The sequence below is a fragment of the Choloepus didactylus genome, chromosome 19 (genome assembly GCF_015220235.1).
Source record: "Choloepus didactylus isolate mChoDid1 chromosome 19, mChoDid1.pri, whole genome shotgun sequence".
NCBI classification, from domain to species: Eukaryota; Metazoa; Chordata; class Mammalia; order Pilosa; family Megalonychidae; genus Choloepus; species Choloepus didactylus.
Window position 1 is genome coordinate 17,446,829 of NC_051325.1, and position 17,971 is coordinate 17,464,799.

Sequence of the window (17,971 nt, forward strand, 5' to 3'; positions counted from 1 at the left end):
TCCTTTGCTGGGGAGGAAGGGGCGAAAGAGAAGACCCAAGCTCCAGGACCCAAACATCTGGGTTCAAACCCCAGCTTCAGTACTTAGAAGCTATATGAACTTCAGCCAACTTCTCTGTATTGTTTCAGCCAGCAAATTTCTACTACATGAGTCATACATTTACACGGAAGTCTTTGGCATCTCAGGACCTTCATGAACATTACATGTCTCAGCAATGACTTTGCAACCTCTGCTTTGTACTAACACTCTCCTTAGAGCATGTGAATGATTTCCATGGTCCACTTTCTGGAGCAGTAACGGTGACCCATAAGAGCTCCACGGCTTCATTATCAAGTCAGCTGAACAGGGGCAATCGATACGGATGATGTATCAATCCCGTGAGTCCTTCCCTGGAGTCTCGCTTACTTCCTCTATACAGAATAAAAACTGCTGCAGCTCTGAAACATCCCGGTTTTATTCTAGGAAACACGCAAAGTTCAATTTGTGCCCATTTCCCACTTGCAATTTGCCTTCTTCCCATGTGAGTACACATGGTGGACTCCCCTTAAACTGGATGCGAGAATAGTTCCTTGATTGGTTAGATCAGGGTGAAAAGGAACTGAAAATAATAGAGAATAGAGGCTTTTTTTTTTTTTTTTGGTGGGCGGATTGAGTTTATGGTCTCTTGAGGTTATTGTCACTCAGAGCTTTTCAGCTCTGATGGCTTTGGGCACTCATTGTCATGCATCTTCACAGTTTAACCTGTTGCCTTTTAACCCTGGGCTTTGTCCCAGAACTACAAAATGAATGAGATCTCTGCATCACAGTTGTCTGTAATGAGCCTCGGGGGCTGCGTGGCTGTGACTGGATGTTCCTTTGAAACGCTTTCCTCTTTTGGCCCAAGAATGCAAGTAAGCAAGTTACTTAGAGCTGTGCCTTCAGTGATTCAGCCCAAGGGTTACACCAGTCAAGGGGTGGGTTAACAGGGTGAAGGTATAATCAGGTGAATCCCAGGAAAGATGTATTTGGTTTCTTGGCTTAGTTTTGCACTGTGGCATTTGTCCTCTTATATAAAGAGTGCAAATTGCTTCCCAGCCATCTTCTATACTGTATTGAATTACCAATATAATTGTAATCAGTGCTTCTGGAAAGTGCTGATGGCCTATTTTGTACTTGTTTGTGTTAATCGATGTTAATTACAAACCAAGTACAGGGGTTAATAAATTATAAGGGGCTTAATTAAGCTTGACAGTAACAAATGGCATAAACTTTATCTCATGACATGGTTAAAAGAACAAAAAAGGGACAACATGGGCCAGAGAATTATCACATAGAAATTCATATTTATATACTGGCCACTTAAAGAAATAGAATAGTATATTGAGTGGTTTGGTTTTGCTAGTCCTCAATGTAAAATATTTTCCAAGCTGGTATTTCTGGGAAGATGGAGAACTAGAAGGCCTGAACTTCTGATGGAAAGAAAGACACAGAACATCACATTTTTTTAAAAATTCAGTTTTATTGAGATATATTCACATATCATACAATCATCTGTGGAGTACAATCAGCTGTTCACAGTAGAATCATATAGTTGTGCATTCATCACCCCAATCTATTTTTTTAACATTTTCCTTGTACCAGAAAAAGTAAAAATAAGAATAAAAAATAAAAGTAAAAAAAAACCCACCAAATCATCCCCCCTCCCACCCTATTTTTCATTTAGGTTTTGTCCCCATTTTTCTACTCATCCATCCATACACTGGATAAAGGAAGAGTGATCCACAAGGCTTTCACAATCACACTGTCAATCCTTGCAAGCTACATTGCTATACAATCGTCTTCAAGAGTTAAGGCTACTGGATTGGAGTTTGATAGCTTCAGGTATTTACTTCTAGCTATTCCAATGCATTAAAACCTAAAAAGGTTATCTATATAGTGCATAAGAATGCCCACGAGAGTGACCTCTCGACTCCATTTGGAATTTCTCAGCCACCGAAACTGTATTTTCATTTCACATCCCTCTTTTGGTCAAGATGTTCTCAACCGCATGATGCCGGGTCCAGAAGAACATTACATTTTCAAATGCTCCAGTCAGGAACTAATGTGTGGTGCAGAATGTGCCAGAAAACATCTGGGAGAGGGAGTGATCTCTGGAAGTTGGTACAAGTGGGGAAGACTATGGAATGGAGAACTTCAAGGAATAACTTGGACATCAGAGATGAGACAAGAAGGCATTCCTGCAGGATGCATGGTTGGAGCAAAAGTTTGGAGGTAGGAATGCAGGAAATGTGCTCAGGGAACGTTGTTCCAGGAATCTGTTGCATTTATTTAAATACCTATGTGTGTGGGGGATGGGTGGGGGGGGTGGTACAGGTAAGGAAAGAGACATCCGCCACTACGTTGCCACTCTGAACACTGGTCTCCTCATCTGTAATATAAGAAATGGCCAGGAAGGCACTTTTATGTTGCTTGTATTTCTATGATTAAAAAGGCTCCTGAATTGCCAAATTCAGACACGCACACACCGTATCTCCTAAACCGAGTAGCTGAAATGACAACCATTCACGTCTTGCTCATGAGTCTATAGGTTGGCTTGGTGGTTTTGTTGATCTGGTTGGGCTCAGATATTCTCCGCTGTCCTCACTCATACATCTGAGATCAGCTGATGAGTTGGCTGGAGGTGGCTGGTCCCAGGTGGCCCCACTCACGTGTCTGGTAGTTCTCTGGCTACTGGCTTCGGTGGTGGGTTTGACTGGGTCACGTCATCATTCCGCGGACTAGCCTGGGGTTGCTCACGTGGCAGCAGCAGGGTTCCAAGAACGAGAGTGGATGAGTGCAAAATCTCTTGAGGCCTAGGCTTGAAAACAATCAGTCACTTTTGTTGCACTCTACGGGCCAAAGCAACCTTACAGGCGCAGCCACATGAAGAGGTGGAGAAATAGATTCCATCTCTGGCTGAGAGGAGCTACAGAGTGACATAGTAAGATATGGGTACAGGGAAGGGCAGATATGACAACTATTTTTATACCTTTCTCACTGTGCTTCAGGCAAGAGGTTTCTCACTCTTGCTGGAGCGGGGCCTTTGCTCCCCCAAGTCTAATCATTTGTTCAAGGTATTTCCTCTGCCTGAGAAATCACCTCCTTGTCCATCTTGGGTGTTCAATACTGTCCCACCAAATGAATTCATTCTTGACAGTTTTTCCCATTACTTCAATTGAAGGTGATCTCTTACACTTAAAAAGTCCATGTGCTGCCATAGACTCTATAATAAAGTCCACCAATTCTGAACTGTTAGTGACCATGCCTTTAGTTATATGCAATTGAAAATCTTTTTAAATGTCTTAGTATGTGAAATTACTATGATTTAGGGTGATAGTTTCAATGAAATTAAATATGCTGTTATTTTTCATGCACTCCTGTTGAAAAAGAAAGCTGGTTTCATGGTTACCTGCATATAGCTTTACAATAAAATTACCAAGTATGTTTTTTGTGATTATCTTCACTGTTACTTTGGAACACAGGTTTCATTCTTGGGCCCCAATGTAAGCTTTTTAAAATTATCTTTAAATTTTCTGACTTAGAATATGAAAACGGTGCTGAGTTTGAATTTGGCATCCATTATTTCTGTCTCTGATACTATTATACATTTGTTTGGAAACTAGGAGAACACTTACTTTTTGTTTATTGGCTCACTGCATAGCTCTTAAATTCAATTTAAATCTCTTTGTGTAAGGTACCCCCATAAGGAATTATTAAGTGTACTTTGGAATATAATGCTTGAGGTCAGCCCTTCTAGTGTATAGAAAAATGGATGAGTTTTTCAGTTGTCTGTGACCCAAAATGACCTATGATCCAGATCAAGTGTGCCAGTCTGCTGGTTAGCAAGGTTTTTTTTTTTTTTTAAATTCAGCTTTATTAAGATGTATTCACATTCCATACAATCATCCATAGTGTACAATCAACTGTTCACAGTACCATCTTATAGTTGTGCATTCATCACCCCAATCCATTTTTAAACATTTTCCTTATACCAGAATCATAAGAATAAAAAAAGAACACCCAAATCACCTCCCCATCCCACCCTATTTTTCATTTAGGTTTTGTCTCCATTTTTCTACTCATTCATCCATACACTGGATAAAGGGAGTGCGATCCACAGGGTTTTCACAATCACACTGTCACTGCTTGTAAGCTACATTGTTATACAATCATCTTCAAGAGTCAAGGCTACTGGGTTAGAGTTTGGTAGTTTTATGTATTTACTTCTAGCTATCCCAATATATTAAAACCTAAAAAGTGTTATCTATATAGTGTATAAGAATGTCCACCAGAGTGACCTCTTGACTCCATTTCAAATCTCTCAGCCACTGAAGTTTTATTTCATTTCATTTCACATCCCCCTTTTGGTGAAGAAGATGTTCTCAATCCCACAATGCCGGGTCTAGATTCATCCCCGGGAGTCATATCCTGCGTTGCCAGGGCAATTTACACCCCTGGGGGTCAGGTCCCACGTAGGGGGGAGGGCAGTGGGATCACCCGCCAAGGTGGCTTAGTTAGAGAGAGAGAAAGAGAGAGACAGAGAGTGCGAAAGGGCCACATCTGAGTGACAAAGAGACACTTCGGGGGAGACTCTTAGGCACAATTATAAGCAGGTTTAGCCTCTCCTTGGAGCAACAAACTTCATAGGGGCCAGCCCCAAGACAGAGGCTCAGCACATCAAGCTGTCAGTCCCCAATGTTTGTGAGAACATCAGCAACAATTCAGGTGAGGAAGCCCAACACCTCTGCATTCTCCCCCAGCTCTTCAGGGGGGCCCCAAATATATATTTTTATTCTCCACCCAAATTACTTCAGGATATGTGTTAGCAAGGTTTTTAAAGTCATGTTTGTGAGAGAGTACATCAGTTTTATTCCTAAGAGCTTAGGTAAGAAAAAAGTCATAGCTCATGGAGACACAGTGTTTTCTTATGATAACCATATTTCAAGATGATTCAAATATTTTGAGGCAGAGTGAATGCTTTAGTCCTGTGCCATCTCCCTTTGAGATGAAGAAGCTAAGACCCAGGGACCTTAAAGCACTGCTTAGGGTCTTACAACTATTTGGCAAATATGAGATTGCTAAACACTGTGTGTGTGTTGGGGGTGGGGAGGGGAATGCAACAATAAATGAAAACCAAAACAACCTACATCAAAACAAAGAAATCGAAACCAAAACAAAAAGCACACACATACACAAAAGCCTTATTGGTGAGAGAGTTAATACTCTCTTCTTTTAAAATACCATTTTGGTTTTAACCAGGGTTCAGAATCTTTCCTTCTTCTCCTTTCCATCACCATTTAGCCTTCTTGGAAAATAGCAATGCCCTCCTCCATCCAAATGAAATTCTAAATCATTGATTCTTAAATTTTTTTGTGTGCCATGGACCCTTTTGGCTGTATGGTGAAAGCAACATTTTCAGAATAACATTTTTAAATGCATAAAATTAAATATAAAGGATTACGAGGAAAACTTAAGATATTGTACTATAATTATCAAAATATTAGAAAATAAATTTGTGTGATAGCATAATACGTGATCTTATATTAAATAACAAAATCTAGTGCCGAGCCTAATGGCTACCGTAATTTCAAAGTTCTAATGCATGTAATGACAATTTGAGAAAGCTCCAACCATAGTAATTTAACATGAAAATATCTGTGATTTCTAGTGGCTTCAAAGTCTCAGGTACTAATACTAATGCATTTTATTTAGAGGCTAATAAAGATGTAACCCCCCCCCCATCCAAGTTCAGGGACCCCCGTGGTAGATTTGTTATTTTAATCACTCCCAGGAGTACCTCCTGGATAGCTGCCCCTCCCACACTATTCTGGGGTTGTCATGTGGCTGCCTTTGGCCAATAGTTCCTCAGCAACGTGACTCCAACAGATGTTTGTGCATTGGATTTGCTTTCTTGGAGTGCTCCCTTGCCACATGCCACCTGGTGTAAATTTTTTGAAGCTGAAAAAGAAAGAGACATAAGCTGATCCCAATCCCCATCTCCCAGCTTCATGATACCAACCCAGGTGAGACCAGCAACTCAAAGAATCATGAACGGTTGTTTTAAGCCATTGAGTTTAGGGCACAGCAATACATACCTGACATGGGTCCCCTGAGTTCTATTCACTGACCCTTTGCACTCAGATTAACAGCCCCTGTGAGTGTCTTTCACTATTAGTGCGTCAAAGCTTACATACATTTTGCTTAGAGGTAATCTAACCCCTTGTTACTCAAAGCGCGGGTCTGGGACCAGCAGCCTCCACTCCGCGGAGCTTTGTAGAAAGTCAGCATTTCAGGCTTCAGTCCTGAAGCAGAAGCTGCAGTTTAACAAGACCCACAGGTGATTCGTATAAGCATTAAAGTTTGCAAAGCCCTGTAAAGTGTGCACATTCCAGTTTGAGAATATGAGCCAACCTCGCATCTGATCGTAAATCTTCCCTTTCAGAAACTCCTTTCACTTTCAACTAGAGGCGTTCTCCGGTTAAGACCCTGCTCCGTTTGCTGACTTGTATTCAAAAGCTCTTGGAGTGCTGTTTGGGATCTAGGGTGTCTGTCGGGCTGTGATGGTCTGTTTTGTGTCATATGAATATTTCACGTAAGTCAGGGAATTAATACACACATTTAGGCTGTTGAAAACAGTGACGAATGAACAAATGAATAAAACCTAAGCAACCAACCATTAAGACCCCAAACACAGAATCCCGGTTTAGTGAGTAAGGTCGGTCTCCTTCTAAAAAGTTTAACACTGTCGTCCTTGTATACTGGGGTGACCTGGCGGGGTTAGGCTCCTCGGGTGTTCCGCGCGCGAGTGGTTCGCTGGGTCGCGTCCGGGCCCCACCCTGCCCCACCCGTCCCCTCCTGGCCCCGCCCACCTAGGAACGCGGCCCACGCCGTTTGTCCCCAAGCAGCTCCCATATAAGGTGGGTCCCGCCCCGCCAGCGCAGGCTCCCGTGTGGCGCCTCCAACCTGCGAGCCACCTCTGCGCATGCCCGGCCTGTTGGCCGCTGGCCGGCTCCGAAATCCGGCGCGCCGTGTTTTCCCGCCGCCCAGTGGTCGGATCCGCACCCAGCTCTGCTCTAGGGAAAACCTTGGGTTTTCAGGGTTTAAGAAACAAAGGGGGCCGTGTGATTTCGGGAATTGGGGAAGATGATGAAATACTGATTACTTTATTAAGTGGATCACGTGTTTGAAGACATCTCATTCAATGCATTAACCAACTCTATGGAGTTGTTCCTGATTTGCAGACGAGGCAAAGCCTCAGAGGAGCCCAATAAATGCAAATCGGAGGACTCCCTAAACTAGTTAGTGCTGGAGCTGGGGCTCAAACCTGGGGCTCTGCCTGACTCCTCGTGATCCCCATTGTAACTCGGCTTCCCGTGGAGCAGCTCCTTCTACCCGATCCTGCTCCCTTATTTGAAGGAGGGCCGCTGCCTGCCAGCTCTTGGGTGCCCTGAGGGGGTGAAATACAGCGGGGAGAGAGTGGAAGTGGGGCACCTCTTTGTGCCCCCGTTAGGGGCATGGTGACCAAGGTTGACCTGGAGATCCAGGTATTGGCCTTGAGAACCAGGCAATGTATTCTGTGGGCCTGGCCATTCCCATCTGTCAACTGCGGGATGCCGGGATGGGAGAGTAGGATCCTGCGGAAGGCAGCCGTGGGGTGGGGGGGCTGTATGTGCTGAGCAGCCCTGAAAGGGGCAGGAGGAAGGTAGAGCTGATGCTTTGGCTACTGTGACCTGCAGGTAACTGCCCTGTGTGTGTAATCGAAGGATGCATGATTGATTAAATGAATGAATGGATTTGCGTACTAAGGGAGGGGAGAGGTTTCAGGGAGGGGAGAGGTTTCGGGGAGGGGGGTTCATGAAAAGCGGCTGGTTCGGACCTCACTTCTACAGGAGGCTCTAAGCCTTAATCAGAAAACGGGTGCCCCCACCCAAACTCCCTAAACTACTAAACTGTAACACAAGTGCAAAAAAGTCCAAATGGATCTTTCAGCCAATTTAACAGTATTAAATCGCCCACATTTACAACATCCAGTACCCATTTGATTTTTCATTTATCGTTACCCCTGAATTGATGGGTCCAAAATACATGCTTCAACTGCCTTGGAGGAGCGGAGGCGGCCAGTAACCAGATGTGATACTCTTCTCTACCCTTCAGTTTCTTTGGAAGATGGATGAGCTAACTCGTGCTTGGCGGGTAAAGTCAAGTCTTTGGTAAGGGCTGAAAAAGTGCGTTTTTGGGTAATCCAAACCCTGGCTTGTGGTCCTTGCTTAGGCCCTAAATTGCTGTGATCCACTTTTCTCTCTCCTCTCTCCAAGTTCATCAGAAGATAAGGATGTGCTCTAGAATTTATGAAATCATCCCGCTCCTGGTCGCGCTCAGGGATCACTGCCCGCAGAGCCGCTCCGCCTGATTTCACGACCTCAGGCTGCGGCACCGGGTCGTCCTGGCCCCGCCCTTCCGCGCCTCCCGGCAGCCGCCAAACCCCGGCGAGCGGATTGCAAGGGCCGGAGCCGCCGACCCGAGCTGCGCTGGGCATGCTCAGTGGCCTCGCAGGTGGGGCCGCTCCGGGCGCAGGGTCCAGGCGGGAGCCGAGGGGCGGGGGCTAAGAGGGAAGTGGGCGGGAGTCACGCGCCGAGTCTCTGGAGTCGCCGGCGGCTGCGGGGCACCCGACAGGTGGCAGCCCGCGGGGGCCGGGCCGGGATGAGCCATGGCATCGGTCAAGGTGGCCGTGAGGGTCCGGCCCATGAATCGCAGGTGAGTGGGGTCGACGCGCTCTCCCCTCGCCGCACCCCCCTTCCCTTTGAGTTCCCCTCAAAGGCCAGTCTGGACTGGACCCAAGTGTCTGGGCCGGGTCACCGGTTCCTGGGCCCTGGCTGCGGCCTCTGGGGCCCTGGAGGACTTCGTGCTTTACTGCCCTGAAGGGGTTCTGGGGATGAAGTGTTTCCGAAGCCACGGACAACATTCTTACAAACTCTCCCCGACCCATTAACTTGAGGAGGTCTGCTTGTTCCCCCTTTAAAAAGCATCAAGCGGTCACTTCCCTGAAGATACAGAATCCCCTGGGGGGATCTGGGAGTGGCGAGGGGGCACCGCGAACCTCGGGGTGAACCCCGCATTTGTGCCAGCTCAGATCTCTCACTTTTAATGATTTGGCTTTTTTAAATCTCTTAATAAGAGGCTATTTCGATTCCCTGAATGTGGACCCTCACTTCTAATCAGTAACTTAACAGTTTTGAGGTTTAAGGGTGGATGGCAAAACTTTGACAAAGTTTTGACTCCTGGGGAAAGAAAGTCAAGGACGCTTCAGTGCACGTGTTTGAAATAATGCTGATGCTAACAGGAGCAGGAAGATTTGTAAGCATATTGAGAACTTAATCTTGTTATATATTTCTACAAAGTAATGCTTTTCAGAATGATTTGACTTTTCATTTAGTGAAAAATAATTGGAGCTTCCTTTTCAGTGACATCTTTTATAAATGGTTTAGAAAGATGCTTTAGAAAAGTTATTTTTTTAAATTGGCTTAACTTGGCAGGATGAAGCAGACCTGAATGCCAAGTGTATTCTGAGTCAGTTGACAGGCAGGGGTCACACAAGGTCATTTATTTTTATTGACTGGACATTTGACCTGCTGTATGGTCTTCCCACTTCAGCCTTATCACTTTGTATTTGGTGGTTTTGCCTATCTGGTGGGGCATGAGAAGGCCATAAAAAGACGAGATTGCCAGCCCTGGACACTTTGACTCATCCGAATCTGTTTTTCTATTGACAAATGGGGAGTCACTATACTGGTTTGTAAACTTCAGAAAGTAATACTTTTAGAAATGAGTACTTTTGGATTTTCATGTTTTTTCTAAAGCTGTTTAGGGAAGGAGTTTGACTTTTTAGACCCTAAGAGTATATGTATACTCACTCATACAAGATAAATAGACCCCATTTAGATGATTTAAAAAGATATTTTTAAATTACAGATTTACATACGTGTAGAGGTACCTTTCCTTCTTTGGAATAATATGAACGCATGCTAGAAGATTGCACTGATTAACTCTAGAAGGCATTTTACTAAGTGCCTACCAAATGCACAGTATTATGCTGGGTGCTATCTGGGGGTTGGGTGGCAAGGTGAATGAGGCCTGGTGAATGTCTTCTAGAAACCCACTGTCTGGTGAGGGAGGGGTAACATCCTGGCATGACTCTCATAAATACAGGGCCAGCTGTAAGGGATGCTGAGAGTGCAGTGCCTTGCCTGGGCAGGCCTAGGGTCCAGAGTATATAGAAGGAAGACAGGAAACAATTCCGGAAAGCATGTACTTGGAGGAAGGAGATTGATACGATGACATTTGTGCTCTCAGCGGAGAACTCTGGTGGCAACAGGATTGGTGAAAGAGGCAAGGAAGCAGCGGTCTGGGCCAGAGGTGGAAATGGGAAGGCCGGATAGATGCACTGAGACAGTTCACTGGCAGAATTGAAAGGATTTGGCAGTTCACTGGATGGGAAGGAGGAGGAGGGGTACGAGTGTAGGGTCATTAACAGAGGTTTGAAGCTCAAGGTGGCAGAAGAGGTTTGGGAAAGGTGATCGGGTGAAGTTGGTGGGCTCTTTTGGATGTGTAGAGTTCCGTGGGATGTAGTAGCTGTCATATGAGCCCAAGGTCCAGCCCAGAGTGAGGCTGTGTGTGTTCTAACCTGGTCGTTATCTGAAGTGCAGGAAGGAGTCCATCTCCCTGCAGGAGGTGTTTAGCAGATGATTGAAAACCTGGGTTTAGGTCTCAGGTGATTCAAGTATTGACATTTGGAAAGCTTTTGTCCATGGTTGACAGTTGAAAAATGTAAGGTGAGAAGAAAAGGCAACCAGGGGTTGGACACTGGGAAATGCCTCTCCTTAGGATTCCAGGGAGAAGATTGGCTTGCAGCCTGTGGAGGAGAACCAGCACAGCAAATTGTCATGGCAGGGAAGGGTGGTGGACCACCTGAAGGAGGTGGAGGTTGTTGGTATCAGATGTTGCTGAGATGGTGCCCTGATGATGAGAGTGAGACCAGGTTTTGGTCTTGGAGACCAGGGCATTGGTGAACTTCCAAAGAGCAGCTTCAAAGAGATTTGGTGATCCAGTAGTTGGCAACAAAGTAGGACAGATAGCCAACGAAAAATACTCTAACTCATAAGGAAAGAAATGCAAATTATAACAGCAATTAGGAGACACTTTTTACCAGTGAGGTTGGTAAATATTTAACTGAACACCATATGCTAGTGACAGACACTTGTATGTTGGATCATGGCAGCATAAAGGATTGAAACATCTGAAACTTCCATATTGGGAAATTTGACAGTAACTGTCAATGTTAGAAATGTATAAACCTTTGATCTGGCAATTTCATTTCTAAAAAGTTATTGTATGGGTTTTATTCCCACCTACCAAGACGTATGTGTAAGGATGTTTGTTGCACCATGGTTTGTAACAACAAAAAATCATAATGACCTTAATGTACATCGAGGGGGGATTTGTTAAATAAACGATGGCCCTTTCATTTGGTGGAATGCTGTGCGCGCTTAGAAAGAGTGTGTGGCTCTAAAGAGTTTCAGGATAGGGGATTGAGAAAAGCAAGTTATCCATACATATACCCATAGTACAGTAGAGATGTGTACATGTGTTTAAAAAATGTATGTGCACACAGACACGGCTGTGTCTGTATAGAGGGATTCATAAGAAATTTAACAGTGGCACTTCTAAGGAGGGGGACTGATGAAGAATCTGTTAGAGGAAGAGAGAAGGCGTTTCTTTTACTGCTTGAATTTTTACTTTACTCATGCATCATTTTACAATTAATAATTAAAAACTTTATCTAATTTTAAAAAGTTACTTCAAAAAGTCATTGGCACTGGTGGAAGGACTTTCGGCAGGTTGGGTAAAAGGGAAGCAACCAACCTCAAAGAAAAAGGCCTGGAAGTGAGGACACCTGTTGCAGCCAGGATGGAGGTGCACAGGGTGATGGGATACTGAATTGGGCTGCGTTTCTGAGCTAGGAGCCAAACTGTAACCAATTGTCCTGGTAAGAAATACCCAGTGCTTGGTTCATGGCAAGTTGTGATGAGCTGATTTGTTTTTTTACTACCTTGTGGCTTTTGGTTGTGTGGCAGAAGGAGTAGTGGCAAATGCAAAAGAGCGATTATGTTGTATCATCAAAATAGCGGCTATCTTTATGGAGATTTTGCTCTGTGCCAGACTCTGCCGAGAGAGAGTCAGGTACAAAATCTCATTTAATCTTTGCAACAGTCTTAGGAGGTAGAGACTGTTAGTGTTTTATAGATTGGGAAGCATAGAGACCTTGTCCAGTCAATTTCTTAGGAAAGTCACGGCTGTCCTTAAAAACATAAATAAGTGATCGGACACTTAATTTTGTTGATAATTTTTTTGGGCCACATCCTAACATTTATGTATTCTATCTGTAGAACTTTTCCTTGTGGATTCTTCCATGATTCTTGTGCTTAGTCTTTTTGTTTTTACTGGTGTCATTTTGTACAATTTTACAGGATCCAATTTGTTTGTTTTCCTCCAAAGAGACAACAAAATAAAATTTGTTGACTAATTTGTCCATTTACTATTGGTTTAACTTGCTTTTTTTTTTTTAATGTAGATTTTCTAGAAAATCTATGCTGATTCTTCAGGTGCCGTCTGTCCTATTCCTTTGATCTGCCAGTGTTCATGGGGTCAGGTGTGTAGGCAGACTGCCTAGGTTCAAAAATTTGAGAAGAGACTTAATTGTTCTAAGGCTCAGTTTCTGCATCTATAAAATGGAGATGATAATTGCACCAACCCAATATGATTGTTTTGAGGCAAGAGTTTCCCCCCCAAATAAGTTTTGACCAACAGTAAGAAACACATTTTAAATTGTAGCCCTGTAGATATGTAAAAGATTCATGAAGCGTTTATCCTTATTCATGCAATTCTCATATATATTTTTTCTTTTCTATTACATTACATTTAGCATTAAAAAATGCTAAATTGATTTCAAGGCCCACTAGTGAATTGCAGTTGACAGTTTGAAAAACTCTGGTTTGAGATTTAAATGAGATAATTCCTGTAAATGTAACTCTCCACACTATGCCTGGATGGCAAGGGGTCCATTAAAGCTGGTTGTCGTCATTACTATTATTTTTACAATTTAATTATTGTGAGTTTTTCCAAAATCAAGTGTTTCAAAAAATATTCTACTGGAAAATATTTACTGAGTACTGGCAACATGCCAGGTGACAGCTTTATAATATGCCTTCTTATCTGCTGAGGTGAGGCCACCTTCCTTTCATTTTCTGATGTCCTTAGCCTCTTCCTGATTAGCCACTCAGGTGGAATTCAGTGTCCTTTCTATCAGGTTCAAAACAGAAAAAGAAGTAAAAAATTGCCCACAGTATTTTGACTGGGGTTGATATTTTAGAGTGTACATCTTTGCATTTCCTGAGCAAGGTTGTGTCAAAGGACATTAGTTCATGTTTAGTCTGGTAGATCTGTGATCCTGATGGCAGACATCTCCTCTTAAGGATGGGAAGCATTTGCTGAAACCCTGCCACGTATCTGTACCGTGCTCATTTCTTTACTTCAGCAACTTCTGTCCTCTTCCCACCAACTGGCTGAGTTAGGTCTTTTTATCCCCATTTTACTGAGGGCAGACTGAGACCTCTCAGCTAATAATGCTGGACTGAGCTGGGTAGGTCCCCTCCCCAGCCCTTTGTATGGTGTCCTGTTGCCTCGCAGGTCACTGATGACCACAGCCCTTGACTTCCAGGGAGTGCTGGTCTAGTGGCAGAGAAGGTGCAGATCTAGAACTCAAATAAATCAAATGGTAGGAGTATATCTTCAGGATATTTGTTTTTTCCCATTGCTTTGCTTTATATTGTTTGGAAATGTTTTTTTATTTGATAAATAAAGTGATTTAAAAATAAAAAAAAAAGCACAATAGAATCCGTGTGCTGTGAGTGCTAATGGAGATGGAGCTGCTAGGAGAGTTTAGAGGCTGGGGGAAAGATCTCCAGGTTCCAGGGGCCTCTTAGAGGGGATGGAGTTTGAATTGAGCCCTGAAGGGGAATTACCAGGGACCATGTAGAGAGTGTCTACAAGGGCTCTCTATGAGATGCTCTTTAAAGTAGGCATTGTCATCCCACTCTCCAGATGAGGAACCAGGGCTCAGATACACACAGCCTAAGTGCTGTGAAGTCGAGGTTTGAACCCAAGTCTGTCTTTCTCTAAATTCCTATAGCTCCTTTATTATACAGAAGGCTTAGATGAGACGTGGGCAGGGGGTGACTGGGAAGTGGGAATGCATACAGTTGATTAGGGATTTTAGACTAACTGGAAGTTCTCTGTAAGAACTGGTTGAGTGAGAGGTGGGTAGGTGTGGTATTTTCTGTGTTAAGCCTGGGATTTTGGACTTGTTTTTTCTCCAAACTCCTGTGCTGGCCAGTATAGCAGCCATGGGCCATGTGTGACTATTTAAATTAAAATAAAGTATAATAAAAAAATTTAGTCACTCAGTCACTCTAGTCACAATAGCTGCATATTGAACAGACAGATATAGAACATGCCCATCATGGTGGAAAGTTCTGTTGGAGAGCGAGACCAAACCAGGTTTGAATCCCAGTTTTGCCACTTCCTGACTTCACACCTTGGCAGTTAGCTGCTCTGAGCTTCAGTTTCTGCATCTGTAAGATGGAGGTGTTCACAGGACCCCCCTTATGGGCCTGACATAGTGATTGTATGAGGCAGCACTTGCTAACAGTTGCTGGGCCCAAAAGTAAGGGCTCTATGAATATTGGCTATTACTATTCAGCCCAGTAAACTATTGATGGTTTTAAAACAGGGTTGTCATTTGTCAATTGTTGTTGTCATGCGGCAATTATATATTTACTAATCACCAAGCACTGTGCTAAGTTCCTTTTATGTACTGTTACCAGTTGACTTTCCTGCCATTACTTGGTGATGCGAGACCCCAGGGCTCAGGGATGTCTGTCCCCGTAGGTAGAGACCAGTGCAGGAAGACCATAAAGAGAATTTAAATGTGAGTTGTGACGATTTGATTCTGCACTAAGCTGGAGTTTTAATAGGAAAGGGCAGAGTCAAGGGACAAAACTAACAACCAAAACCCTGAAGAATTTTTTGCTATACTTTCTCATTGTGAAAGTAAGGCCTAAGTGTAAGAAATATGTGCTATGCAGAGAAGTGTACCGAAGAAAGGAAATCACAAATCACTCATAATTCTACGATCCAGAGATAACTACTCTTAAACTTTTGGTGCATTTGGATCCAGCCTTTTTTCCCTCTGTGTAGGAACATAATATGCACTGTTTTATATCCTATGTTTTGTGCTTGCAAGAGACATTCTGAAGACCAGTCAGCAGGACATGGGGAAGTGGGGGAATCAAAGATGACTCTAGTGATTTGGGGCCTTGCTAGGTTGCAGAAGGATCTTTTCCAAAGTCAAGAATGCTGAAGGGCCTGGTTAGGGTGGAGGGCCTGGTGGTGAAGGAATTATTTCAGGGGTGCTGGTGAGGGGGGCCAGGCCCAGTAATTCAGGTGAGGAATCAGCCCTGCAGGTGCACATTTGGAGGCTGTCACTTGAAAGTGATGATTGTAATTGATGTGGTGAAAGTGAGTGTTTTCTCTGGTGAAAACCATATGAAGCAAAAGGGAAGTGGGAGCAGCAGTACTGCATAACCAGAGTTCTTCAGTGGTGACCTTGGGCAAATTGATTGTACTCTTTAAGGCTAAGTGTCTTTTTTTCTTTCTTTCTTTCTTTTTTCTTTTTGTAAAACAGTGATTCTTAAAGCGTGATCCAGAGACAACTGGGGACCCTCAAGACCCTTTAGGGGGTTGGCAAAATCATCACCACTTTCAAAATAATACTAAACTGCCATTTGCCCTTTTCACTCCCATTCTCTTACCAGGGTACAGTGGAGTTTGCCAGAGGTGCCAGGCTGCGAGATGATGTCATGCCACTGTGTGCTGTGCTTTCTTGTGTTTAAAAAACTTTTCTCAGTTTTAATTTTGAATATGGTCTCTATCAATAGAGATAATTGACATTCATAAAAGTTTTTTGGGCTCTTCAGAAATTAAGAGTGTAAAAGGGTCCTGAGGCTATATTTGAGAACTGCTGCTGTAAAATAATTCCACGTATGCTGTCAAGAGGGTTAGATGAGATAGTGTGTGTCGAGTGTCACACACACTCCTAGCCACGGAATAACCTTTCAGTACACCACAGCTGCTATTATTTTTATACTCCTTGTTGTTCCTAACAGCAACACTAAGAAGGCAGGAATGGAGGACCAGCGGAGAGAGAGAAGGGCCATGAGAGATGAAGGAGGAAAAGCAGAAGAGTAAACTGTGTTGGCCAACAAGGGGGGATGGAGGCTTAGGAGCCCGGGAGAGTCACTAGTGTTGGAGGCTTCTTGGGTCCAGGTTCGAGACACGCTGGCTGGGTTGGGCGATCAGCTCATGTCGCTAGAGAGGGTTGGTTAGTTGAGTGTAAGACGGTGCCAGGATTGCAGGAGGCTGGAAAGTGAGTGGGGGTGGCACCTGACTACCCTTCCTGTTAAGGGAGGGATGCAAGGAAGGCGAGAATGGCAGTCTCTGCTCACCTGTGTGTAGTTTTGCAGCTGTAAGAAAATCTTTTCAAACTCATTTACGCCTTCTTTGAGTGCACAGCTTGGCCGGGTGCCCTGCCCTCTCCTGGGCATTGTAAATCAGGCTCAACAGAGGAGAGGTGTTTTGTTTGACTTTTTTTTTTTTTAAAGAAGAGGGAAAGAAAACAGGTGGGGATTTAGGAAATTGGAGGAAGGCGGCTAACGGGGGAAGGGGAAGAAGTAGGGAATGTCCAGAAAGAGAAAGGCAGGTGTCTTGGTGAGGAGTGGATGATGATGATGTTTTCAGTGATCTCCTTGGGGAAGATTGTGCTGTTGATGACCTGCAGGGTTTGGAGCACACGGAAGCCTTTTATCCTTCTTTTAGGTGGACTTGACAAATCATGTGAAACAAGTGACCAATGGTGGTTTTTCATACATGATATTTAAAAATACCTTAATGTATATAATACACTTGGACAGTGTGTGAGTAGATGTAGTTTAAAAAATGTTCTTTGGTAACTTAGAGTATTTGCTAAACATAATTTGGCATTAAACTGCTTTATTTCAAACATGGAGAAATGTGCGTGTGTGTGTGTGTCTGGGAGAGACACACACATATGTGGGGGTCGGGAGGAAAAGGAAAGGAGAGAGAGAAGGCTTCATGATTATTTTCCTAAGTTGTTTCAATAGCTTTTGTTGTTTTTGTGGGTTCTAAAATTGGGATGCAGTCTTACTGATGATTTCTTTGTGAAAGCTACACCTCCAGCCTGGGAGAAGAATGCGATAGTCTGTGTTACAATCTCCAGCCCCTTCCCAAGGAGTGGGAGCCCCTGGTTTATTACTGTGGCTTGTCAATGTTGGAAGCAGTCAAGAGAAAAATCATTCATGAGAAAGTACTCTTAGGTCCTGAGGCTTTGGTCTGCTGATTTAGAACAAGCACAGAGGAGGAAAACTTGTAGCAGGGGCAGGCAGTTTTTCTTCACTTGCTGACTTGGGGCTCTGCATTTGTGTTTCCTGATCTGTCCCTTTCCAAATGTATTCATTATTCACTGCTGCTGCCCAGTAGAGGGGAACTAGCTATTTCTGAGACCAGAAGTCCATCTACTCATAGATGCTTTGGAGAAATTTAAATGGTGTTTGTAGAATTTAATGTAAGTTGAGAAAATTGGTGCTTTCAATGTAATGATGTTGAGAACTGTGCTAAATTCTGTGTCGTCATTATCAAACTTAATTAGATAGATCCTCTAGGGGTTACTGTTGTTAGCTCCATTTTATAGATGAAGAAACTGAGAATCAGAAAAGGATCAGGTCTTGGCTCAAAATATCACTTCCTCAAAGAAGTATTTATC

General features: G+C 43.6%; 1 protein-coding gene across 4 annotated transcripts in view; it reads left to right on the top strand.

Annotated features, from left to right (window-relative positions):
• Positions 1–8,641: 8,641 nt before the first annotated feature.
• The window catches only part of KIF16B (kinesin family member 16B), a 306,240-nt gene continuing 296,910 nt past the window's right edge, over positions 8,642–17,971 (top strand). For all 4 annotated transcript variants that reach the window (XR_005213209.1, XM_037812352.1, XM_037812353.1 and 1 more), the window contains exon 1: positions 8,642–8,772. Coding sequence is in view for 3 of the 4 variants with exons in the window: in XM_037812352.1 (XP_037668280.1) it covers positions 8,726–8,772 (47 nt within the window). In the remaining variant the exon portion in view is untranslated. The remainder of the gene's footprint in view (positions 8,773–17,971) is intronic.